This window comes from Mustela nigripes, chromosome 7 (assembly GCF_022355385.1).
Source record: "Mustela nigripes isolate SB6536 chromosome 7, MUSNIG.SB6536, whole genome shotgun sequence".
In the NCBI taxonomy this organism is placed as follows: Eukaryota; Metazoa; Chordata; class Mammalia; order Carnivora; family Mustelidae; genus Mustela; species Mustela nigripes.
Genome location: NC_081563.1, coordinates 67,130,988 through 67,154,876, shown reverse-complemented (window position 1 = coordinate 67,154,876; position 23,889 = coordinate 67,130,988). Strand labels below are relative to the sequence as shown.

The 23,889-nt window shown below is 45.3% G+C and overlaps 1 protein-coding gene across 3 annotated transcripts in view; it reads left to right on the top strand.

The window, feature by feature from the left end:
- The window catches only part of SPTBN1 (spectrin beta, non-erythrocytic 1), a 197,081-nt gene that overhangs the window by 155,690 nt on the left and 17,502 nt on the right, over window positions 1–23,889 (top strand). For all 3 annotated transcript variants that reach the window (XM_059406073.1, XM_059406074.1, XM_059406075.1), the window contains 12 exons: window positions 4,777–4,867; window positions 9,664–9,810; window positions 10,866–11,129; window positions 12,546–12,770; window positions 13,235–13,324; window positions 13,423–13,704; window positions 14,540–14,670; window positions 15,872–16,076; window positions 16,480–16,854; window positions 21,159–21,403; window positions 22,733–22,871; window positions 23,581–23,665. In XM_059406073.1, coding sequence (XP_059262056.1) covers window positions 4,777–4,867; window positions 9,664–9,810; window positions 10,866–11,129; window positions 12,546–12,770; window positions 13,235–13,324; window positions 13,423–13,704; window positions 14,540–14,670; window positions 15,872–16,076; window positions 16,480–16,854; window positions 21,159–21,403; window positions 22,733–22,871; window positions 23,581–23,665 — 2,279 coding nt within the window. The remainder of the gene's footprint in view (window positions 1–4,776; window positions 4,868–9,663; window positions 9,811–10,865; window positions 11,130–12,545; window positions 12,771–13,234; window positions 13,325–13,422; window positions 13,705–14,539; window positions 14,671–15,871; window positions 16,077–16,479; window positions 16,855–21,158; window positions 21,404–22,732; window positions 22,872–23,580; window positions 23,666–23,889) is intronic.

Here is a 23,889-nt window from a genome sequence, read left to right as displayed (position 1 = left end):
GACTTCTCCGAAGTCTTCCAAGAGTGAGTAGGGAGGGACGCCAAGGTTTGCTTGTCCGAAGTACATAGCAGAGCCCCAAAGGAATATTATCAGGCCCTTCTCAGAAAATTGGCTTGGATAATGCCCTAATAGGATTTTTTTATGGTGAGGGAAGAAACCCCTTTCCTCTTCTGCCAAGGCATCTCCAAGATTTGATACTCTTCTTTGAGTTTTGTTTACTCATTTATTTGCAGTTAGGATTTTCTCCCCGACTGAAGGCCATTGTATTCTGTTTGTAACTAAAGTGGGAGGTCAGGGTAGATCAAGGTTTGGATGCACCAGGAAAGGCGGGTCTGATCTGACCAGTTGCATCCAGTTTAGCCTATCTGGGTCAGTCTCTGGCCTCTGTCGTGTCGTGTCCGTGTCCCGCCCCCCCCCCTAATCTTCTGTGCTCCAGTTTGGGCAGGATTTAAGGGCTCATTGTGAGACTGATGTAATTGAGAAACAGGCTTCCATTCCGGCTTTCAAGGGCTGTGGAAAGGAAGAACTTGCTGAGAACATTTCCTTGCGTATCATACCCAAGAGGGTCTCGTGGGATCCTACACCATATGAACTTTTTATGCTATGGAGTGAAAGGGGGAATTACTCCTCCCTCTGAAGACTGTTTGGCTATAGCACTTCCAAGTCTGTCTTTTTCACTGATTCAGAACCTCAGCCATGTCTTGGAGGGGTGCTCCTGTGGAATAGGGCATAACATGTATTATCATTTTGTATCTGTTGCTCTTCAAACAATTGCAAAAGAATTCACTAAACCCTTGAGTGAGTGTAAAAAACAAAGATTAGGCAGAGTATTGTTAACTTAGAGAAAAAGAATTTCCTTTCTTCCTAATGTTAAATCTCAAGTTATTTTGTAAATACAACACGTCCTGCTCCTCTGTGGTGGATGCATCCAGCTGGTTTCCTGAGGGCGGACTTGGCGGTTAGGGACACGTGTTTCTAGGCAGGCGTGCAGCCCCCTTGAGCTTTCCTGCATGTGTTTGTATGTCCCCTGGTGCTGCAGCTGTGAGGGGTTTTGGGAAGCAGGTGATATTGTCAAGACTGGAGACTCCCGGATAGGAGAGAGCATTTCAGCAGCCCTCAGTTGTGGTTTAACCTTCCTTTTGCCCTTGACTCAGAGTCGGGGCTCCTGGGGTTCTAGAGTCTCCTTAGGATTTCTGTCTTAAGATGAAATGGATCGTACTGTCCATAAACAGAAGAAAGAAGGGGGGTGGGGAGGAGGGCTTTGCTTTTCAGGACAACTGCATTTTCCCCAGTTGTGTTCACTGAATTCTGGTTTCACTTTCATATCCGCCAGAGGTCTCATGATCAGAAACTCACCCCAGAGGAATCTTGTCCATTATCAAAATACACAAATATGTGAGTTCTCGGTGCTGTAGTGGCACAAGCTGAGTAAATCTTTGAATCTTAAGGTCTAACCCCCTGTCCAGAAACATTGTGATGCTCTTATAAAGCTGTATTCATAAAACACAGAATCATTATAATGTGCTTATGTTCTGGAAATCTTGTTGATTACCACTGAGTTTGTTGAAATGAAAAAATACTAGAACAAAGACCCTGGCTCTTGACAGATGGGGGTGGGGTGCAAGTGACCTTTAAAGTGCTCGTGCCTGGGTGGAAAGGAGCCTGCGTCCAAGCCCGGCCCAGGGGGTGCAAATGAGTAAGCTTTCTGGCTCATAGGGAGTTCCAGCCTCCATATAGTCCTGGGAGAGCAAGGAGCCAGGATCCGGCTTTGTAAGGCTAGACCCTGTCTCACCCGGGGAAAAGGCTTTTGTATTATCCATCTGTTTCATTCAGGCACCTGTGGTGCTTTACTTTTTACAAGAACCAGAGCTAGAGCTAGCGTCTGCCTCAGAGGATGAAGGAGCTTCTCAGTCTTACTGTAGGGGTAGAAGGTGAAAAGTGGAAGTAAAGCAACAGATTTAACCTTGCCCCAAACAAAGAGCACCCTAAGGACTGTAGGAAACTATGGCCAAGTTTTAGAAGTTCCTTCCCAATAATTAAATCCATGATCCAACTTGAAAGTCCTTCCTCAAACGCCATTGGTTGCCGCTGGTGAACAGTGAAGCCACATTCGCTTTTTTCTGAGTCAGCAACAAGTGTCATGCTGCCACTGTAGCTGTTTTTCATTCCGCAGAGCGTACCCCTCAGACGCCATCATCATGACCTCTTGGAGATCTGTGTGATTTGGACATGGGGCCCCAAGTCACCATTCAGGCTTTCCTTTCTTCCTGGTCCCACTAGAATTGAGAGACTGCCCAGCCAGAAATCTGTTGGGCATGTCTGAGACTTGAATATACATTCAGCTACAGAATCCAGTTCCATTCAGGATTCTGTCTGGTTGAGTTTATGTGTGGTAAGACTTCTCGGACAGTGTTTGAATTATTTTGATTTCCACCATTGCCCTGAGCTTCAAGGGTGCATGTCTTGTTGTGGCTGTCAGTTTCTGATTCCTCCTCACCTTCGGAGCACTTGGCTGTGGCACCATGGAAGAAACCTGGGTCTCTTACTCAAGACCTTGACCAAAGGCAGAACCTCCTGCATTTTTGTGCCTGACTCCAAATTACCTTCCACCTAAAGATGGGCTTTATCTTCTTATAACCCCCTACAAACAGTGACTGGAATTTGAGGTTTGGGAACTTAAACTTTTTTTGGACATTCCTTCCCCACTCATATTTTTAAACAGTAATTCCTTTAGCCCAAATTCATCAAAAGTATTTTAAGTTTTTTTTCAAATTTTTGGTATCTGAGAAAGAGTATCAAAGTAAAGAGGCTTTGGCCATTATTTTTTATTGTTATAAAAGAAATAGAATGTTAAAAATGTGGGGGGAGAAGCTGCAGCCTTTCATCTTATCCCTGGCACGTTTTAGTTTCTGCTTTCTGATTTGTGCGTTGGGGTTTTATACCACTGATCATGCATATACTCTTGTCATTTAACATTATTTAAGAAATACTTTTCTATTTTTGCATCTTACCTAAGTGATATAAAAGTACTAAGGTCCCTTTTCTTGAAGCTATTAAACCCCTTTCAACTAAAAAGAAAAATCAGAAGTCATTTTGCGTATCTGGCATATAGCTGGTGGTATTGTTTCCACTCATATTATTCCAGTTGCCCTGTAGTCACTGGCACCCTATAGGAGCAGAGAGCATTCCCTCTGGTTCCCTGGGCAGATGTTCCTGGGTGGATGATGTCTGCTGTGTTGCCACGGTCAGTTGTTTCGCCAGCATTCCCTGAGGGCCTGTGTTGCCCACAGCATCTCTGTAAAGTTGCTCTTGATCCTCTGAGGAAGGTGGGTTTTTTTTGTTTTGTTTTTTGTTTTTTAATTTTTTTGTATTTTTATTAACATATAATGTATTACTAGTCCCAGGGGTACAGGTCTGTGATTCACCAGGTTTATATACTTCACAGCACTCACCATAGCACATACCCTCCCCAGTGTCCATAATCCAACAACCCTCTCCCTACCCCGCTCCCTGCTGGCAACCCTCAGTTTGTATTGTAAGATTAAGTCTCTTATGGTTTGTCTCCCTCCAGATCCCATTTGTTTCATTTATTCCTTTCCTACCATGTTGCCTCCATGTTGCCTCTCAACTTCTGGGGAAGGTGCTTAAAGGTCTGTCAGCAGCCAGTGTTCCCTGAGCCACTCATGGCATCATGGAGAATTGAATTTGTATTCTTCCTTATTCCCCCAAGGGGACCCAACAAGAGAGACCTTGCCTGGGGCCGCAGGAAATTGCTTGGAGACTCAGAATGAAAACCCAACCTTTTCACCTGCCCCAGTTAACAGCCCTTACTTAGGTGGCTGGCTGGCTGGCTGGCTTAGGTTCCTTGGGAATATGGGAGAGACTGCGTTTGGGCAGTGCTGCACGCGTGGCTCTCAGTGCGGCGTAGTCCCTCCCCGGTGCAGAATAACTGCGTCAAGGCCACCCTTCTCACGGCTCTCCCGGCATTCCCATAGCTGGTCTTCATTGTCTCTGGTGGAGAACCTACGCCACTGGGCGCAGGAAGGAAGTTTGCTCTGGAGTTCTGGTACCGCCATGGTGTGTGCAGAGAAGCTGTGTGTCCAGCATTTGAGCTAGGGAGCCACCACCCCATTTCCCTTGTCACTCCCCAAGCTTAGCAGCTCCTACCAGTTTTTAGGAATTTTTGCTTAAGGTTTTGTGCTTCAGCTTCATTCAACCTTGATTACCTTTATCCGTTAATAAAGAGTGGGATCTAGTAGGTAGCGAATCTCATAGGTCTCGAAATTTTCATTCTTGGTTCATTGTTGTTTGAGGGGAGTTTTTCTCAGGGTGGGAAATACTTACCTAGGAGACATTAATTTAAAGCCAGGTATATGGTTATCTGTATTTTCTTAGCCACAAATTGTTATCCCAGTTTCTTGAAAATGAGTTTCACATTCTCCTGCAGTGCTGCCTGTGGGGACTTGTGCACAGCAGGTGCTCAGGTTTTCTCCCCTACACCAGATTAGGAAGCACTAGATTTATATGGCTTATTGGAGGCCATCCTTTGCCTGTTTTGTGGCTTAGACAAGTGTTTTGGTCTCTCGTACTGTGGCTTACTCATTTGGAGGATGCTAAATTCTCTTGCTTATCTTGCCTTTTTGACATAATGCAAACTACAAGCAAACTGCTTTTATCCTGTGTAGAAACCCAGGAAAGACACTGAGTTGTAAATCCAGTCTCGGAAGATTCTGTGTTTCCTTTTTTGAAATTTATATTTTATTATTGTTAAAACAGACATCGGAAGAATCGCGAGGCAGCCAGTGAGCTTCTGATGAGATTGAAGGACAACAGGGATCTTCAAAAATTCCTGCAAGATTGTCAGGAGGTATGTTTCCCCTCAGCCCCTCTCCCTTCTTTCTTTCTAAGGAGAGTGAGAGCATTTGGCAGAAGAGCGCTTGGGATCATAAAATTACTTGAGGCCCAGAAATTCATTTCTGGCTGAGCCAGTATGGTAGCTTGTCCGCTCTCGAGCCTGCAGGCTACCACTTAGAGTAAATAGACTCTTCTAATCTAGAAGAGTCAGGAATTCTGTTCGTTATGGTGCACCCTAACAATATGTGGCTATTTAATTTTAAATTAATTAAAATTAAATAGAATTCAGAATATAGTGCTTCCATCATACTGGGTGTATTTTAAGTGCTCAATAGCCAACTGTGATTAGCAGCTGCCGTATTGGACAATGCAGATCTAGAACATTTCCATTGTCAAAGACAGTGTGACACCCTAGAATGTTTAATCTAAATGCATTTAATATCATCTTGTAAGTAAGAAGGAAAGACCTAAGAGGAACAGGAACGGACTACCCAGGTAAGAAGCAAAGATTTTAAAAATACAGTCTGAGTTTCTTACTCACTGAAGACCTTGAAATACCCATCTTTCAGGTTCCATGCACACGTGTCTAACATGCCAAGAGCAACAATTCTGATTTCAGACTCCCGAGTTTTAACATGTGGTATTAATCTGATGATTCTCATACTATTTCTTGCTCCCCTGATACGTGCATGAACAAACTTGGAAAACTAAAGTTAGCCAGAAAAATGCAGTCCTTCTGCAAGCTAGTTGGAGAGAAGCATCTGGCTGCCTTCACGTATTCGTGACTTCATGAGCGCATCGCATTTTTCTGTCTGCCAGAGAACAACAGTGAGACGTTGTCTCTGGTTTCTTGGGTTAAATCCCCTCGGAGGCAGAAACGGGATGAAGAATATCCAAATGAAGCTGCATGGACCTTGGGGGAGAGCCCTTGGTGGGTGTGGGGACAGCATTAGGTTGTTTGCGAAGAACATGACTGAAATCACAACACTTTGCCTGCAAACACATGGCTGCATGTTAGAAGAAATGTGGCCCTGACCGAAGGCATGTTAGATCATGTGTGACAAGTGATCCTTCATGTCCATTCATCTGCTGTCTTACTGTGAATCTTGCAGTATGCCCCAGCAGCTAAAGCTTCAGAAGGAAAGCCCTTGAGCTCTGTAGGTTAGGGTCTGTCAGCTTCCTGTGCCATGCTGATGAATCTAGATCGGTGGGGGATTTGCCTGGAGCCAGACAGGCTGCAGACCGGAGTGCCTCTTCATGTGACACTGAGCATTAATAACCCATTTGGATCAGATGCTCATTTAAAGAGGTATTATTAAAGCCTCTGCCTTTGGCCGAGGTCATGATCCCAGGGTCCTGGGATCAAGCTCCGCATCAGGCTCTCTCCTTGTCGGGGAGCCTGCTTCCCTTTTTCTCTCTCTGCCTGCCTCTCTGCCTAGTTGTCATCTCTATCTGTTGAATAAATAAATCTTTATTAAAAAAAAAAGAAATGTGTGGGAAAAGTAAGTGGATTTAAATTGATGGTCCTTCATAGCGGAATCAGAGGAAATCGTTTTACTATGTCATTAGATCTTCGTTACTACTTGTTCCAAATTAGCACCCTTGGTTTTAAGGAGTTGAGTCCCTACCATGCACCGATGACTTTTGGGCTTGCCTTGAGGACTCAGTCCTTCCGTGATTTCCCCTCAAATGTGCAGGAAGGTTTTGGCTGGCCTGGTACGTCTTGGGAATGACCTGCAGGTCTCTGTGACTGTTCTTTTCTTAACATTAAAAGTTAGTTCAACTGTAGGATCTGCTGGGGGGTGCCATCTCTCCCACATCAGCATGTAGAGTTTCTGTGGGATGTAGGTCAGGTTTGGAGGCTCCAGACCCTTGGTATGGAAGTGTGAGCAAAGAGGAGGTAATGTGGTAGTCTCTGGCTGTGAGCTCTACATCATTCAGCCTCATCAAAATATATACACTCTTTAAGCGTCCAACTCTTGATTTCAGCTCAGGTCATGATTTCAAGGTCATGAGACCGTGTCCCCAGTCGGGCTCCACACTGGGCACAGATTCTGCTTAAGAGTCTCCCTCTCATTCTGATCCTCCTCCCCCCCACTCTTTGTCTAAAAAAAATTAAGAAGTACCTTATAAGCCAGGATCTCTGAGAGTGGAGTTTGTATATGGACCAGCTTTGCATTTGAAAATCTACCTGTTAGGTTTTGAGAAACTCAGAACACCCAGAGGTCAGTTTAGGACCATTGCTGGCTGTGAGTGTTGTCCAGAGTTGGGAGGGAATCCAAGTTGTCTCCACAGTTCCTTCCCCTTGGGTGCCTTGGCTACAGCAGACACAGGTTGTGAGATATGCCTTTGTTGCCACTCCCAGTAACCACTGCCTGGATGGGGACATTTACTGCAGAGGCCCCCCTGTTCCCAGTTATAGATGGGGATAAAAAGCACATCATGGTTTTTGTAGTGGTACTTCAGTGTGAATTCCTGAAAAGTGATTTAGAAGTTATTGGCTTTTCTGTTTTATTCCCTCACACTATAAGGAAACTGCACTCAGAAACTGAAGGGTTTTTTTAGAAGGGCAGTATTACTAGACTTGGGCGGCCCATGGGATAGCGAATTCCATTGCTTTGCTCTGAGCTTGAGTCAGTGATCAAAGCATTTTTCCTATCCTTTTCCAATCTGCACAATATTCTTTTCTGCAGAGAATGAGTATATTCTTAAATGACCTTTGCAAATGCCCACGAATAATAACTGTGGTTCAGACAGCAGACTGCTGATGTAGGGCTGATGAACTAGCAAGTTCCATCGCTCCATTTCATTGTGCTGTAGCGCAGAGTGCTTTATCTGTAGGACGATGTGTTCAGCAAACAGCAGATTTGTTTATAAGCCTCTGGTTTTTATGTAGCTTTTTTTTTTTTTTTTTTTTTTTTATCTCTCTGGGTAGGTGGTTATGAATAGCAAAAATACGTGAATGTCCTTTGCACTTTGGATAAATGCCTTCTGTTGTGTTTAATCTGTGTGTCTGTACCTCTTTTCCCCTTGGACTGGGTGAATGGCCATAGTAATTCAGATTTTAGCTACCCAGATAACTGGAAAAAAAATTATTCTTTTAAAGTAGGAAATTAGTGTCTCAACTGTTATGTAACTAATCTCTGGTCTTAGCTTACAAAGAACTGTGTAAGATTTACTGATTTGTCACCTCCATAAAGAATGACAACAAGATCTTCTACCTCAACCCCTCCTGCATGGTGGGTGAATATGCTGAGAAAGGTAGACATGATGCCTGGGGATTTGCCCATATTCGGAGCCAGAGATGCTCCTGTGACCTGCATCACCCTCCTTGACATTGTTTTCAAAGAATAGGCTTTGTTTTGTTTAAACAAATTTATGGGGAAGACTTTCCTAGCAGCAGCCCCAAGTGTGAGTGAATGGCCTTAAAAATGTTGGTCCTGTGAGGGAAGGTTCTCTTGTTTCTCTGTGCCATTTCTTTTTTCTTTTTTCTTTTTTGTTTAAAAAAGATTTTATTTATTTGACAGAGAGAGATCACAAGTAGGCAGAGAGGCAGGCAGAGGAGGGTGAGAAGCAGGCTCCCCGCTGAGCAGAGAGCCCGATGTGGGGCTGGATCCCAGGACCCTGAGATCAAGACCTGAGCCAAAGACAGAGGCTTTAACCCACTGAGCCACCCAGGCGCCCCCTCTGTGCCATTTCTAAACGTTGGAGATTGGACCATGGAGGGTTTGAGGTGCAAATTTGTTATGGCAGCGACTGGTGTAAAAACTGGGCTTCTCGTGGTCACACTGGAGAAAGGGACTTGGTCTCTGAAGACCTTTGATTCAGGGCTGATCGTGCATTCCTCTGTGTATCTTTCTCCTAGGGGAGAAACAAAAAGCTCTTCCCAGGTTAGTACTGTGTACAGGGTAGGAATCAGGACCTGGCATGGCCAACTACAGGCAGTAAGGAGCTGAGTAAATTGGGATGAAAGCCAGCAAGGGAAGTGTGTCCAGGGCCTGGGGCTGGGCTGACTCCCACCCTCGGCCTCATGAGAGAACTCCCTTCTCAGATCTGTCAGCAGCTGGCAGGCTTTGTGAGCCTTTGCAGAGTTTAGATCCAAGGAGACATGTTGGGTCTCAGAATCAAGTCCTGGTGAGTGTTCTTGGTCTGAATGGAAGGCTCTTTAGAGAAGTAGAGGCTATAGAAAAAGAGGTGAAGGTGACTCAAACTTTGAAGGAAACTTAAAGAGGGTATCGTTGTTGCCTTACCCCCACAGTGAGCAAGTTATTTATGCTTTGTAGCATTCCCATAGATACGCTGGGAAGGGAAGGGGGAGGGATAACAAGAGTGGGGGCTTTGTGTTTGGTCTTTTTTTATATATATATAATAGAAAAACTTAAAGAATAAGAAGATTACCGAACAGAGTAAAAGGCAGTTAATCATGATTAACATGGTATAGCTGGCACAAGTGTTTGGAAGAGAAAGAAGATTGTGACTTGGACTTGTTAAAGCAGAATTTTAAACACAAGCCCCTGGGGGGGAAGGCTGGTTATGTGTGCCAAACACTTTGAAAGCTGGCTCAGAGAGCTTTTGTACTTCTGGATTTAATGTTAGATACATACTTTGGAGCACGGCTTAGGTACATCTCTGCACAATGGAGATAACCTGTCATGACGGGTCAGAGTCGTAAAGTAAATATTTCGTTGTCTGTTGACATGGAAACGTGCAGTATGCATTGTACAACATAACACCACTCTTCCCAGGCAGAAAAAAGTCTGATGTCTGTGATCACAATCTCTGAAAACATTCTGATTTTTGTTTTCCTAGCTATCTCTCTGGATCAATGAAAAGATGCTCACCGCCCAAGACATGTCTTATGATGAAGCCAGAAATCTACACAGTAAATGGTTAAAACATCAAGCATTTATGGCAGAACTTGCATCCAACAAAGAATGGCTTGACAAAATTGAGAAGGTGAGAAATTAATGTGTTTGATGAGGCTCCTGTTGCTGTGGTGTGGCCATAGCATGAAAGTGACCCTGGTGGAAGTGAGCTACTCTATATAGCACAGTCTCTTGCATTTTGAGTCCTGTCTGATCCCATGCAGAAGTGTTAACATAGTAAGAAGCAGTCCCTCTCCCACTTAAGGATTCCTGACTTTGGGGAGAAGGGAGGAAAGCTGAAACCCAACCAGGTATGGTGCGGAAGGCTTGATTTGTCTTTTAGTGAGTACTGGTAGTTCGGTTTCTGTTTTGTTTCTCACCTCCTGTGGAGGATGGCCTGCCAGCCGCCTGGACAGAGTCCCCACTATCTTGATCCTGTCATGTGTCCTGGACTGTAAGAGACTGATGATTTGCACAGAATTTAGAAATACTACATTATTTTGAGTTTTCTCTCTCTCTCTTTTTTTGGGGGGGGGGGGGGTGACCAGGCACTATAATAACTTAAAATGTGTTATTTTGGCACAGGGAAATTCTGTGCAGCATAACTGAACATGAAAGTGAAGTTTCCCACCTCCCCTCTTCTCTTTCTCAGACTTTATATTGTTTCAGACTTTTTAAGATTTTATTTATTTGAGAGAGCTCACAAGGATGGGGAGCAACAGAGGGAGAGGGAGGAGACTCCCTGCCGAACAGGGAGCCCAATGCAGGACTCAATCCCAGGACCCTGGGGTCATGACCGGAGCTAAAGGCAGCCACTGAGGTGCCCCTTGTTTCAGACTCTTAATGGTTAAAGTAACATGTTAGGGGCTTAGGGGGCCAAGTGGAGAAGATGAAATCTGACGTCATGAGCACTTCCCTGCTTTCCCAGATGAAACTGTTTCGTCATGCCATGGTCATTTCTTGCTGGACTCTTGAAAGCCATGTCGTGTACATAGACTAGGCCCTTGTCCATTTTAGTCAGTGGTAGCCTATGTGGAAAGGCTCTGTATGTTGAATGAATAGGTAGATCCCAGCTTAAATACCTTAAGGTTAATTTTCACAGTGACCTTTGTTCCCTAGCAAACTGTATTTATTTATGTTTTCCAGGAAGGCATGCAGCTCATTTCAGAAAAGCCAGAGACGGAAGCTGTGGTGAAAGAGAAACTCACTGGTTTACATAACATGTGGGAAGTCCTTGAATCCACCACCCAGACCAAGGCCCAGCGGCTCTTTGATGCAAACAAGGCTGAACTTTTTACCCAGAGCTGTGCAGATCTAGACAAATGGCTGCATGGCCTGGAGAGTCAGATTCAGTCTGACGACTATGGCAAAGACCTGACCAGCGTCAACATCCTGCTTAAAAAGCAACAGGCAAGTGGACAAGGCGGTCACATACTTGGGCCTTTTTCTGCTTTGTTGACGTCATCTTCATTATCCTAAGTTGCCCACCATGTTCTCAACCACCTGTCTTCTGTGTGGAGGGTGTGTTTGTCCTGGCAGCAACGTGGGACATTGCTAGAATCAAGTGGAAAGACATAATATTAGAAGTATTGGGTGTCTGTTCATGGGAATACTTTCTTTTATTGTCATCATCTTAGTTGATAGATATCATTAACAGCTGAGTAAATACTCACTTCATTAATTTCTGCAATTTACACGAGGGAAAGTAATCAGGTTGGCATACTTTGCTGTGTAATGTCTAGTAGGTACATACATGTTAGTTATCTTTGTTGGTCATGGTACTTTTTAGATAATAAAAGAAATTTATTACTTGTTTTGGGGACATCATGGTAGTGCATCCTAAAGGCAAATGAATTTACTTCAAATTTCGAGAGAACAGCTTCCACGAAGTTGAGAAAGCAGGGTGGTGGCAGAATTTCCAGTGGCTTCCCTGGCTGGGTTTGCGATGTGTGGCCAAGTCTTGGCCCCCACAGTTGTGCTTAGAACCAAGTGCTGAGGCCCTTTTCTTCAAAGTGATACCCACCATTTTGCTAAGTGGCATGGTTACCTGGCTACATTACTATGCATTAAGGAGTTTTGTTCTCATGGCTGTTGACTTTCCTACATAAGAAAGGAGTCCGTTTATTCCTAGATATGACCTCCTGTTTCTCAGCCATCAGTACGTGCTGTTGCCTGTATGATGTTTCCCAAATGAGGAACCCCCTCCCCTGGTTTCACTTTCACTCATTTCCCTCCTGTAAAGAAGCAATTAGCATGTTTTCTCCTCATTATTTGGTATTTAAAAAATAATCAGGATTTTAATTGAAGAAATTGAGAGAAGGTGGGAACATTAACTATTTTCTTTGCCTAAAAGAACTGGAACTTGAAAATGTTACTTTTTTCCTGATGGTAATATGGGTTTCCATCATTGTTATGGCTTCTAAACAAGCAGATGAAGACTTTCCTTTCCCTGTAATTAATTCTGGTTTCTTTTGTTACTTTCTAAGTTCCTGAATGAACCTGAATATTGTTTCTAGTTTAAAAATCCTGGAAAAAGGGATGCCTGGGTGGCTCAGTCAGTGAAGCATCCGAGTGTTGATTTCAGGGTCAGGAGTTTAAGCCCTGTGTTGGGTACCATGCTGAGCGTGGAGCCTACTTAAAAAGAAAAAGAAAGTCCTGGAAAGGAATTAATTGGCAGTTTGATAGTTGTTAAGAATCCTTTCTGAGACTCTCCATTATATAAATTTAGACTCAGTCTTCCGTTTTGGCCAATGCCCAAAACATTTTTATAGGATTGTGTGTCGCCCATGTCTCTGGTGTGACAAACTTGATGTTTTCTCCCCTCAGATGCTGGAGAACCAAATGGAGGTGCGGAAGAAGGAGATCGAGGAGCTTCAGAGCCAGGCCCAGGCCCTGAGTCAGGAGGGGAAGAGCACTGACGAGGTAGACAGCAAGCGCCTCACTGTGCAGACCAAGTTCATGGAACTTCTGGAGCCCTTGAATGAGAGAAAGCATAACCTGCTGGCCTCCAAAGAGATCCATCAGTTCAACAGGGATGTGGAGGACGAGATTGTAAGTAGACCTTCTCCGCACAAGGGGCCTCTCCATAGGCCTGCTCCCTTTCCCTGCCTTCAGCCATGTGCTCACTTCATTAGACTCACTTTACTGCATTGGTGAGCGAGACTGTCGAAACCCATGCTTTTATGTATTTACACAAAATGCAACTCCATTGTTTTCTTTGATTTTCTAAAGATGTTCTAGGGTTTTAATGCCCCTAGAATAGTAGTTTCAAAAATAAATTAAGAGTGAGGACTCAACAGCGAGTCCAGCAGTGAGGATGAAGTATTGTCTAAAAGACTAGCCCTCGCCTTGTAATGGGGGAGAAGGCCAGTCTCCTCAGGCAGCCCTTGGCAGTGGGATCGCACACACCTTCTCTCCCGGCTAGCCACCCTGCTGATCCTCTGTTGCACTTGTTTGCATCATACGTTTGTTCTTTCTGAGCAGTCCTGACCACCTCAGTTTACAATTCTTTCCAGCTGTGGGTTGGAGAGAGGATGCCTTTGGCAACTTCCACCGATCACGGCCACAACCTCCAGACTGTGCAGCTGTTAATCAAGAAAAACCAGGTAAGCATTTCTGCTTCAGCTAGCTCAGTCTGATGAATAATTGCTCCAGATGACAGGGTAGAGAATGTGAGAGAGCCCTGTTTCCCCCATTCCCACAGACCCTCCAGAAAGAGATCCAGGGACACCAGCCTCGCATCGATGACATCTTTGAGAGGAGCCAAAACATTGTCACCGACAGCAGCAGCCTCAATGCTGAGGCCATCCGGCGAAGGCTCGCTGACCTCAAGGAGCTGTGGGGCCTCCTCATTGAGGAGACCGAGAAGCGCCACAGGCGGCTTGAGGAGGCACACAGGGCCCAGCAGTACTACTTTGACGCGGCCGAGGCGGAGGCCTGGATGAGCGAGCAGGAGCTGTACATGATGTCTGAGGAGAAGGCTAAGGTGAGAGAGGTTTCCAGCCCTGCCCCAGAGAGCCTCAGATTCCCACCCCAAGCTTATTTTCTGTTGGTGGCTGCGTCTTCGTGAAACATTTCATCATTGCCTTCAAGTGTTATGGGGCACACCATGGTGGCTTGAGGTGACTGGAATCTAGCTGTTTCCCCCAACCAGAAGCTTCCTGTCTGAGCTCTCCCGGTATGTCATTAAGACCAGGTTTATCCTTTTTTTTTTTTTTTCCCCCCTTTAAGATTTTTATTTATTTATTTATTTGACGGAAAGAGAGCACAAGTAGGTGGGGTTGGGGGGAGAGCAGGCTCCCCACCGAAGCAGAGAGCCCAATGCGGGACTCAATCCTAGGACCCTGGGACCACTACCCGAGCCGAAGGCAGCAGCCCAACCCACTGAGCCACCCATGCACCCCCCCCCTTTTTTAATAGATATTTGCCAGAGTCCTTTTTGCTCTCTTTACGTAATAGAGTTACCTAAACTTCATCAGATGCTTTTGAGACCCTTTAAAAGTCCTTAGGATTGCAGGATGCTGTCATCTCTGTATATGTTAGGCTGTGAGGAGCCTTAGCCAGCCATGGCACAATTGGTTTCCCAGGCTTTAGCCTGTACCTCAGAGACATCTCATTCCGCACAATCCTTGTGTTCCTCTTGCGCAGAGCCTCCCACGTTAATCCTCCTGAAAGGCTTCAGTGTTGCACTGCCCATATTAGACTTGCGGTTTTGTTCTTTCTGACAGTCCTTCTGCCCATCGTGAAATCAGCTTGTCCTGCTTGATGATGGTGTTGGTCAAAGGGGATGACTGTGGTTGTGACCTTCCCCCTCTTTGCAGGATGAGCAGAGTGCTGTCTCCATGTTAAAGAAGCACCAGATTCTGGAACAAGCTGTGGAGGACTATGCAGAGACTGTACATCAGCTCTCCAAGACCAGCCGGGCCCTGGTGGCTGACAGCCATCCTGAAAGGTGAGTAGTGTTCACGATGAAACTGACCTCTCACTTCCTCCCAGTGTGAGGGTCTGTTCCTCTGACCCATGCAAATGGAAATGGCAGCATCCATCTCGAGTAACTGGTGATGTAGATCTTCGGGAAGTGTCTGTAAAATAGACCCAGTAAGCCTGTGCTGAACCGTAAGGATGAACTCTTACGTTAGGGAATTCCTCTTATGGGTTAAATATCTTCTATGAGCCAAGGCCCTCTTGAAAAATGGTGTTAGTGAAACGTACAGATTTTCTTGCACAGAGACGGGTTATCAAAACCTGTCCTTGGGTTGAAAGTCATCCAGTTTTTAGTTAAGTGAGGATTAGTTTTAGGAGGAGTGGTAGGCAGGAATGCACAGACCTATAAAATAGTAGGAGCAAGAGGATAGCAGTTCCTCACATACCAAGTCCATGGAGCACCTTGGGAATAAAGAAGAGGAGGGGTGTGTGTTTGGTACTTCCCCGCCTTATACAATGCTCACATATTAGTTCAGCCTAAGGCAGTTACCTTGGGCTTGCTGTATAACTGCCTTTTATAACTCAGGAAAAGAATCGGCTTTGTGCATCAGCCAAAGGCAAGTTGAAGATGCAGTCAGTGGCCTTGTTGGTGTAGGGCGTCCTTCATGTATTCATGATAGGATTCCCAGGAAAGCAAGAAGTCCTTGTCTCTTTGGTTTCTTGTTACAAGACAGTCCTGGGGAGAAGTGGAAGGAGGGGTTGCAGCACTCCCAGGACCCACTTGATAGGAGTGGAGGGAAAGAGCACACACCCCAGAGAAGGTGGAGATGTGTGCCAGACAGGGATAGCATTTGGCCTTTCGACCTCATGGCTCTGGAAAATGGAAGATGGCTCCTGGGTTTCACATTAACTTTTAACGTCAAAGGAAATCCTGACTTCCAGAGCCAGCAGTGCAGAGAATTGGGGTTTCTCCTCCCTCCCTCGGTCATCACAGTCAGGATGGCCTTCAGCCTTAATGATTGTGTTCTGTTTACATGTTGGCTCTAAAATTACTCAAGGTCAAATTGCAGAGTTTTATTTTTTAGGCTAAATAGGTGAGCTGGAAGTTTCCTTCAAGAAATTTTATGTAACAAGGTAGCATTTCCACCTCATTTGTTTTTTCCCTGAAGAAAACATGGCATTAAAGGTCCTCTTCCTGCCGTTCCTCCCCACCTCTCCCCCACTTGCAGTGAGCGCATCAGCATGCGGCAGTCCAAGGTGGATAAGCTGTATGCTGGCCTGAAAGACCTCGCCGAGGAGCGGAGGGGCAAGCTGGATGAGAGGCACAGGCTCTTCCAGCTCAACCGGGAGGTGGATGACCTGGAGCAGTGGATCGCCGAGAGAGAGGTGGTCGCAGGGTCGCACGAGCTGGGGCAGGACTACGAGCACGTCACGGCAAGTACCGCGGGCCAGGCTGGGGCGACTGTGTGGTGTGCACTGTGCACGGACTGCCACGTGACTCCTGATCTGTGAGCGCATCTCATGCCCTGGACTCACATGGTCATGGGGTTTGGTTTCAGTTCAGCTTTTTCATCACCGGGCAACTTTGACTTGGGTTGTTTAACCTCGCTGTACCTTTGCCCCAGTAGTGAAAGGAGACGGAGCCAGGCAGGGCCTTGCTCTGCGACAGAGAGCAAGAAGGAAGGCTGATTGAGTTTTTAGAGCTAAAACTGTTAAGTCACGCATACCACTTGTTTCTTTCCAGATGACATTCATGCAACCAAGAAACAAAATGTTCACCGTAGTCGCACTGATTTTTTTTTTTTTTTTTTTTTAAAAACACTCCTCTCCATTTCAGATGTTACAAGAACGATTCCGGGAATTTGCCCGAGATACTGGGAACATTGGGCAGGAACGTGTGGACACGGTCAATCACATGGCCGATGAACTCATCAACTCTGGGCATTCCGATGCTGCCACCATCGCTGAGTGGAAGGATGGGCTCAATGAAGCCTGGGCTGACCTTCTCGAGCTCATCGACACGAGAACACAGATTCTCGCTGCCTCCTATGAACTGCACAAGTTTTACCATGACGCCAAGGAGATCTTTGGGCGCATCCAGGACAAACACAAGAAACTCCCCGAGGAGCTTGGGAGAGATCAGAACACAGTGGAAACCTTACAGAGAATGCACACCACATTTGAGCATGACATCCAAGCTCTGGGCACTCAGGTGGGTCAGGGAGCTGACCTGGGGGGCAAGGAGCATCTTCGGGCATCTCTGAGGGTCTCTCTCCATTCCTCAGCACCTCCAAATATGCCTCCAAGAATTGCCCAAATTACACACACACACACACCCAAGAACTGCCCAAATTATATGCGCACTCATTGTTAAAATGCCCCATTTGGGAGAACTCAGTCCCTAAAATACTGCACGGGCAGATATCATTAAGTGACTATCCCCTTGATTAAAACAAACTAGACACGTTTGCAAACATTTGCAAGTTACAGACCTCCTCAACAAGACTTTGTATTACGTGAGCAATTCATCCAGAATCATTTCCACAATAATACTTTTATTATTCTCCATCCACCAGGATCTGAGTTATATGTCCGTAAAGAGGGAAAACAAGAGTCTAATGTCTTAATGAGCCTGGTCTCCCAACTTCCCCTTCTGAGATGGCTGACACTAAGACTTTCTTTACAAGATGCTTGACAGAGTGATAACAACACAGCAGTGAGAACCTGGGTCTAAATCACTCTTTAGTTCATGCCCCAATCTCTGCACAGTTTCTTGTTTAGTCTTATGATTTTTAGATGAAAAATCAATTGTATCTTTTTCTCCTAAATTTAATGGTCCTAGAGAAGACGCCAGTTTTATTAAAGATAACCAGCCCTGGGTACATGAGGAGGTTTGTTCTTGTCTATTAGGAGCGCATTGGTGATTTAGGGCAGGGAACAGCAAACTTCTTCTGTAGAAGCACAGATGGTCAACACGTTCAGCCTTGTGGGACACGTGGTCCCTGTTGCAAATCCTCAGCTCTTCCATTATAGCATAGGCAGCCCTAGACAGTAAGAAATGAAGGAGCATGGCTGTGGAACAGTCAGTTTTGATTTATAGAGACACACGGCCCAGCTTTGACTGTGGGCTGATCCCGATCTGGAGCCATCGGCTTTACCAGTCTTCGGTGCAGTCTGGAGTACGTTCTTTGGAGGGACTGCATTTACCACCATTGTCTTCTCCCGTATCCTTAATTGGCCCTTTCTAGAAGCTGATAGATCGCAGCTGGGGCTTCACACAAATAAAGTGGGTTCAGCTTTTCCACCAAGGAAGTAGAAGATATTGAGGGAATATTTAAGAATAGGTATGTAGAATAGCTGAGGGTCTACCTGAAGCAGAATTTAGTAGGGTGCACCATGTATCCTAAGGATTCCCAGTCTTTCCTTCAGAGGTGGTGGACTCCCCAGCTCTGTGACAACTTACCATTCAGAAGCTTGTCAGCTTTGTATTCAGCGGCTTTCATCACACACAAGGTCCTGGGTACCACGTGAATGCCTGAGGCTCGTAATGATGCCATCTCGCCTGTTCCTGGAGCAAGGCCTCTGGAGAGGGGCAGACCCCAGTTAGAATTGGGGCTTGCTGCTCTGTATCTCTGCATGTTTAATTTGTCTGAAGTTTCTGTTCCCTAATGCTTTGAGGATCCAAATGTTGTTTGCAAAATATGTGCTCCCATGAGAGCTCTGTAAGGTTCTGTAACTGCTGTTACATTAAAAAAAAAAAAAAAAAAAAAAAACCTGGAGGAACTTAGGGAATGCCTAAAGGACAGAACTAGAACAGACCTTATCAGCAATAGGTCTTTCCCTGCTACCTGTAAAATTAATCATTTTAGAACCTGAAGAAACTAGAGATGATGGAGTTGCTCTCTTATTTTCTTCATTAAACCCCTGCACCTGGTGAGACTGAGGGCACCCCCCCCTTCCTCTCGAGGGAGGGTAGGAGTCTACACCCTCAAGTCCTGAGAGACTCTGCCTCACAGTACCTGCTGGACGAGGCCATTTACAGCTCTACGAGTATGGGGGCCCCTCCTGCAAGTGCAGACTCAGCCAAGGTTTCTTGTAACAGAATTAGAGCAGACGGAGGCCCTTGGGTGGAGCTCCCAGAAGCCTGTGGTGTGTTCTTCCCTTGTGGGTTTGTGCCAGCCCACTCTCCACTCTACAAGGGAGCCATAGTGGTCTTCACTGACTTCTCAGAACAGTCATTCATTTGTGTGGGGAATTTTCACTTTTGCTGTCCCTCCTCTACCTTGTGTGTGTGTGTGTGTGTGTGTGTGTGTGTGTGTGTTTGCTTGGGGCTTTTTAGTTTGTTTCTGGTTTTTGTTTTTTTTTTTGAGAACAAATTAAAAACAAGCAGAGGCACAAGAAAAGGTTTTTCTCTTTGCTGCTGTTTGTTTATTTGGGGTTTGGGGTTTGGGTTTTTTTTGTGTTTTGCTTTTTTTTTTAATTGTTGGAAAAGATTTGTTTAGTCCTATAGGAAATTAGTTTTTCAAATAAATTTCCTAGGAACTTGCTTGTTGTACTTTGAATTATTATCTGAGCCACAATCATGGAAGAGTTCCAGAAGCGAGGATATGGAAATCAGATTGTCATAGAAAACAAACCACATTGGTTCTTCTTTGCATCTATTGCAGAAATTTGTTTTCCTTATGTGCCACCACCTGAAGTCCTTCTGTGTGGTTGGGGTTGATATCCAGCTCCCCGAAGACGCCAGTGTTGTCCATACTTCCGCTTCTCCCTGGGTACACCCCCAGCTGGTATCTGTCAGCAGACTTCCCTCACAGGCCTCTCCAGGCTCCTGTAGTCTGGGATGACACTTGTATGCGGACTGTGGTCACACAGCCCCAGTAAATGAAGGCTGAGTGTATATTCTCCTCCTGTATGTATGTTTTTAATTAGATGTCCTCTGCACTACTAATATGTAACAGAAATGTAAAAATATAAAATAGCCACAGTTGCAACTTCCTCTCGGAAAGGCCTGTCTCACTTCCACTCCTCCCCAGAAAAGGGTGAGAGCTGATCCTTGTTTATCCCCCTTTGTTGCTCAGAAAGTGGATATTAGGTGCAGTGTCTACACTTACCTTTGCTCCTGGAACACTTTGCATGAGTGTAGAGCCCTCCCTCATTCTTTTCCATGCCTACTGAGGAGCCTTTTGTGTGGGTGTGCCTTCATGAATGTAACCAGATTCTCATGGATGGACCTTTATTTTCACTCTTCTGCTTTTACAGATGTTGCTGCAATAAATAATGTGTCTTTCATTTCCTAAATCTGCGTAACTATATATAATATGTATAACCGGTGCATACTGCCCATGCCTTCTCCAGGAGCTATAACCTATTGTTTTATCAACAGTCAAATCTACTCACCAGCAGATACACCCTTAGACTTGAATTTTTGCCAGCTGATATATGACAGATTACAGTATCTCCATGGAGCATCTTTTCCTAAGACCCATTTGCATTTCCTGTTCTTCAGGAACATTTCCTGTTCTGCAGAGTTTTTATTAAAATTTGGCTAGTGAAAATTGCACCTTCTTGGATATCAGTCTTTTTTTTTTTTTTTTTTTTTAGATTTTATATATCTATTTGACAGAGATCACAAGTAGGCAGAGAGGGGGGGGAAGCAGTCTCCCCACTGAGCAGAGATTCTGATGCGGGGCTCAATCTCAGGACCCTGAGATCATGACCTGAGCCAAAGGTAGAGGCTTAACCCACTGAGCCACCCAGGCGCCCCTGTCAGTTTTTTGGGCTGCATGAGATGATACATTTTTGTTTTTCAAGTTGAACTGGCACATATGAGAGCTCTTACAGCAATATCCCATAGCAATGGAAAACTTGTTTTCAAACTGAGTTCTTGGGGTGCCTGGGTGGCTCAGTGGGTTAAAGCCTCTGCCTTCAGCTCGGGTCATGATCCCAGAGTCCTGGGATTGAGCCCCACATCGGGCTCTCTGCTCAGCGGGGAGCCTGCTTCCTCCTCTCTCTGCCTGCCTCTCTGCCTTCTTATGATCTCTGTCTGTCAAATAAATAATAAGATCTTTAAAAAAAAAAAACTGAGTTCTTCATGTCAGTTCCTTACTCATGATTTTTAAAATAAACGTCTGTACCCTGCAGGAGCCACTTGTATGTTGATTTTTTGAATATGTCTGCATATGTACTATCTGCTTTCTGTACCATCCTTCTATCCCAGGCTGCCTCCAGGACACCTAACCAAGGTCTCCTGCGTGCATTCCTGTAGCATTTCATTTGTCTTCTCATTTGCACTGAACTGTGTAATGCAATTCAATACATTCGTAGTAAACTTGGATTTTTCCAGTGTGGATCTCCCAGATGGAATTGCGAGCTTTGTGGGGAGTAGGGGCCCCATGTTGATTCGCTTCACTTCTTTAGTGCAGAACAGCGTGCGGTGTGCGTGGGGCGAGCAGTGGGCCAATGGAGAGAAGGCCCAGCCATCTGAGCTGACTCCTCTCTGCTGTGGCTTTGCAGGTGAGGCAGCTCCAGGAAGACGCAGCTCGTCTCCAGGCAGCCTATGCGGGTGACAAGGCTGATGACATCCAGAAGCGGGAGAATGAGGTCCTGGAGGCCTGGAAGGCTCTGCTGGATGCCTGTGATGGCCGCAGGGCGCGGCTGGTGGACACAGGGGACAAGTTCCGCTTCTTCAGCATGGTGCGTGACCTCATGCTGTGGATGGAGGATGTCATCCGGCAGATCGAAGCCCAGGAGAAGCCCAGGTAACCCTCCTGATCTCCTGGGTGGATGGGAATCCAGCTTGCCGACCCTGGGATCTTCTAGAGAGAACCAGGGGTCTCTTCCAAAAGCTTCAAGGCCAGAGCTGGGGTGGTGAGCGGTTTGGAGGCAGCTTCTATCGCTTCTGTTTGCAGCACACAGTTACCGGGGAACCAGGCACCGTGTTGTTAAACCCTCTCTCCTACTCCCCCTCCCATGCTCCACACTCACTCCTGCCCTCCTGCCCTTTGTCTGGGCCTCAGCTTCAAGCAGCCACACCCTCTGGGTATGACTAGCTCTCCTCCGTCATTGGAATTGAGTTCTTTCTCTGTGTCTTGAGATTAAAAGCTCCTCAGGCCTTTTCCACACACATTACCAAAGGTGTCTCTTAACCCTCACTAATTGCTTAAATGGTATCTTGAGATGATTTAATATTTATTCCATATCTTCTCTCTGGCTGTGTTTGCTGCAAAGCAATGAAGAGCAGCTAAAGAGATGACCAGGCTGGCATATACGCAGCCTCCATTTTCATCCCTGCCAGCTCCAGTCCCTGCTGTAATTGAGAATAAGTCTTTTAGTACTGTATATATAAAAAACAATTATAGTTCCCAGATCAGGACTTTAGGTCTTGATCCATGAGAAGTTCTCACAGCTGTGTAGTCGTTGATTTCACCCCAAGCTGGTTGTAGCTCTGTGTACCTCTTCATGCATGAATAAGGAGGGTATCAGTGGCTCTTTGGAACACACATGTCCTGAACCTTTGGCACTAACTCGTGAGGGTATAAAAGTTTGAACAGAAATCCAGTGGTTGGGACACCTGGGTGGCTCAGTTGGTTAAGCGGCTGCCTTCGGCTCAGGTCATGATCCCAACATCCTGGGATCAAGTCCCACATCGGGCTCCTTGCTCGGCAGGGAGCCTGCTTCTCCCTCTGCCTCTGCCTGCCTCTCTGTCTGCCTGTGCTTGCTCACTCTCTCTCCCTCTATCACTGACAAATAAATACATAAAATCTTAAAAAAAAAAAAGAAATCCAGTGGTTTTTCAGGCACCTGCCTGGCAACCATTTGGAATTACCCAGGTGTGTGCGCATGCATGAGTACATGCACATTTGTGCGTGCGCACATACACACATGCGTGCGTGCACACACACACACACACACTCACAAATGAGAGAAGCCTTATTGCAAATGTTAGGTTGCATTGCTGGTCCTGAATCAGACCTTAAAGACTTACAGTGCCTTGAATGATTTCTTGCTAAATTAATTGAATGTTTTGGAATATATGTTTATTTGGAAAGCTTGATCTCCTAAAGGAGGTATTATTTTTCTAATTTTAGGGATGTATCATCTGTTGAATTATTAATGAATAATCATCAAGGTATCAAAGCTGAAATTGATGCTCGTAATGACAGTTTCACAACCTGCATTGAACTTGGGAAATCCCTGCTGGCGAGAAAGCACTATGCATCTGAGGAGGTAGGACAGCTCTTTGCTTTCGGGCCCCGGGGTGAACACAGACGGTCTTAAGATGTAAGAGGACTTTATTTTGTCAGTACGTATGCTTGTGTGTTTGTAGAGACATACACAGAGAAATACATATGTATGCTTACACATATTTGAAATTCTTTGTTCCTTTCCTGTGTGTGTGGATTAGTTACACAAGAACACTGTGGGGAAAGAAGACCATTTCTGCAGGCCCCAGGTTTAATTGCCATCCTTTCTCACTTCTTCGATTAGTACTCATTCTGGGTGTTATTTCTTTTCTGTCTAATTCGAGTTAGGATGATGGTAGTAAAGAGATAAATGATGAGTCAGTATGTGGCCTCCTTGAAGGGGTAGGGTGTTCTCTCTGAAAAGTCACAGCATTGCCCCTCTGACCATTTCTTCTTGAGTGTGTTTATCATCTGGAGCCCCAGAATCTGGAGGGGCCTCAGTGCATGGTTGGCCTCCTCATGACAGCAGCTTTGGGTGGAGACCAGGCTTCCTCTCAGCCCCTTTTAGAAGGCACTTGCCCTGTTTTTTCTCTAGTACGTAAATAGACTTGAGTAGTCCTTAGGTACTCCCTGGTTTAGGAGGAGCCTCTACAGAAAATGTGTTTTTCTTATGTGAAGTGGCCCATCAAGGGGAGGGCTTAGGAGGATGTGGTACAGTCTGTTAAGATGTCGCTGTTTTTCTTTTCTCACAGATCAAAGAAAAGTTACTGCAGTTGACAGAAAAGAGAAAAGAAATGATTGACAAGTGGGAAGACCGATGGGAATGGTTAAGACTGAGTAAGGATCTGCTTAAATCTTTCCTTTCTTTTTGGGTGTCCATTGACCACATGCAAGTTTAGTTTCCTGCTATAATTTGATGTGATATTATCACGTAATGATGTTTAGTTCTAAATGCTTCTTTCTTAATGCCTTAGTTCAGCATTTCATGCTAAATATTTTTAAGTGTTTCCCTGTAGCGCATGCATTATTTTTTATCCCATGATTGATCTCAGTCTTGTAAG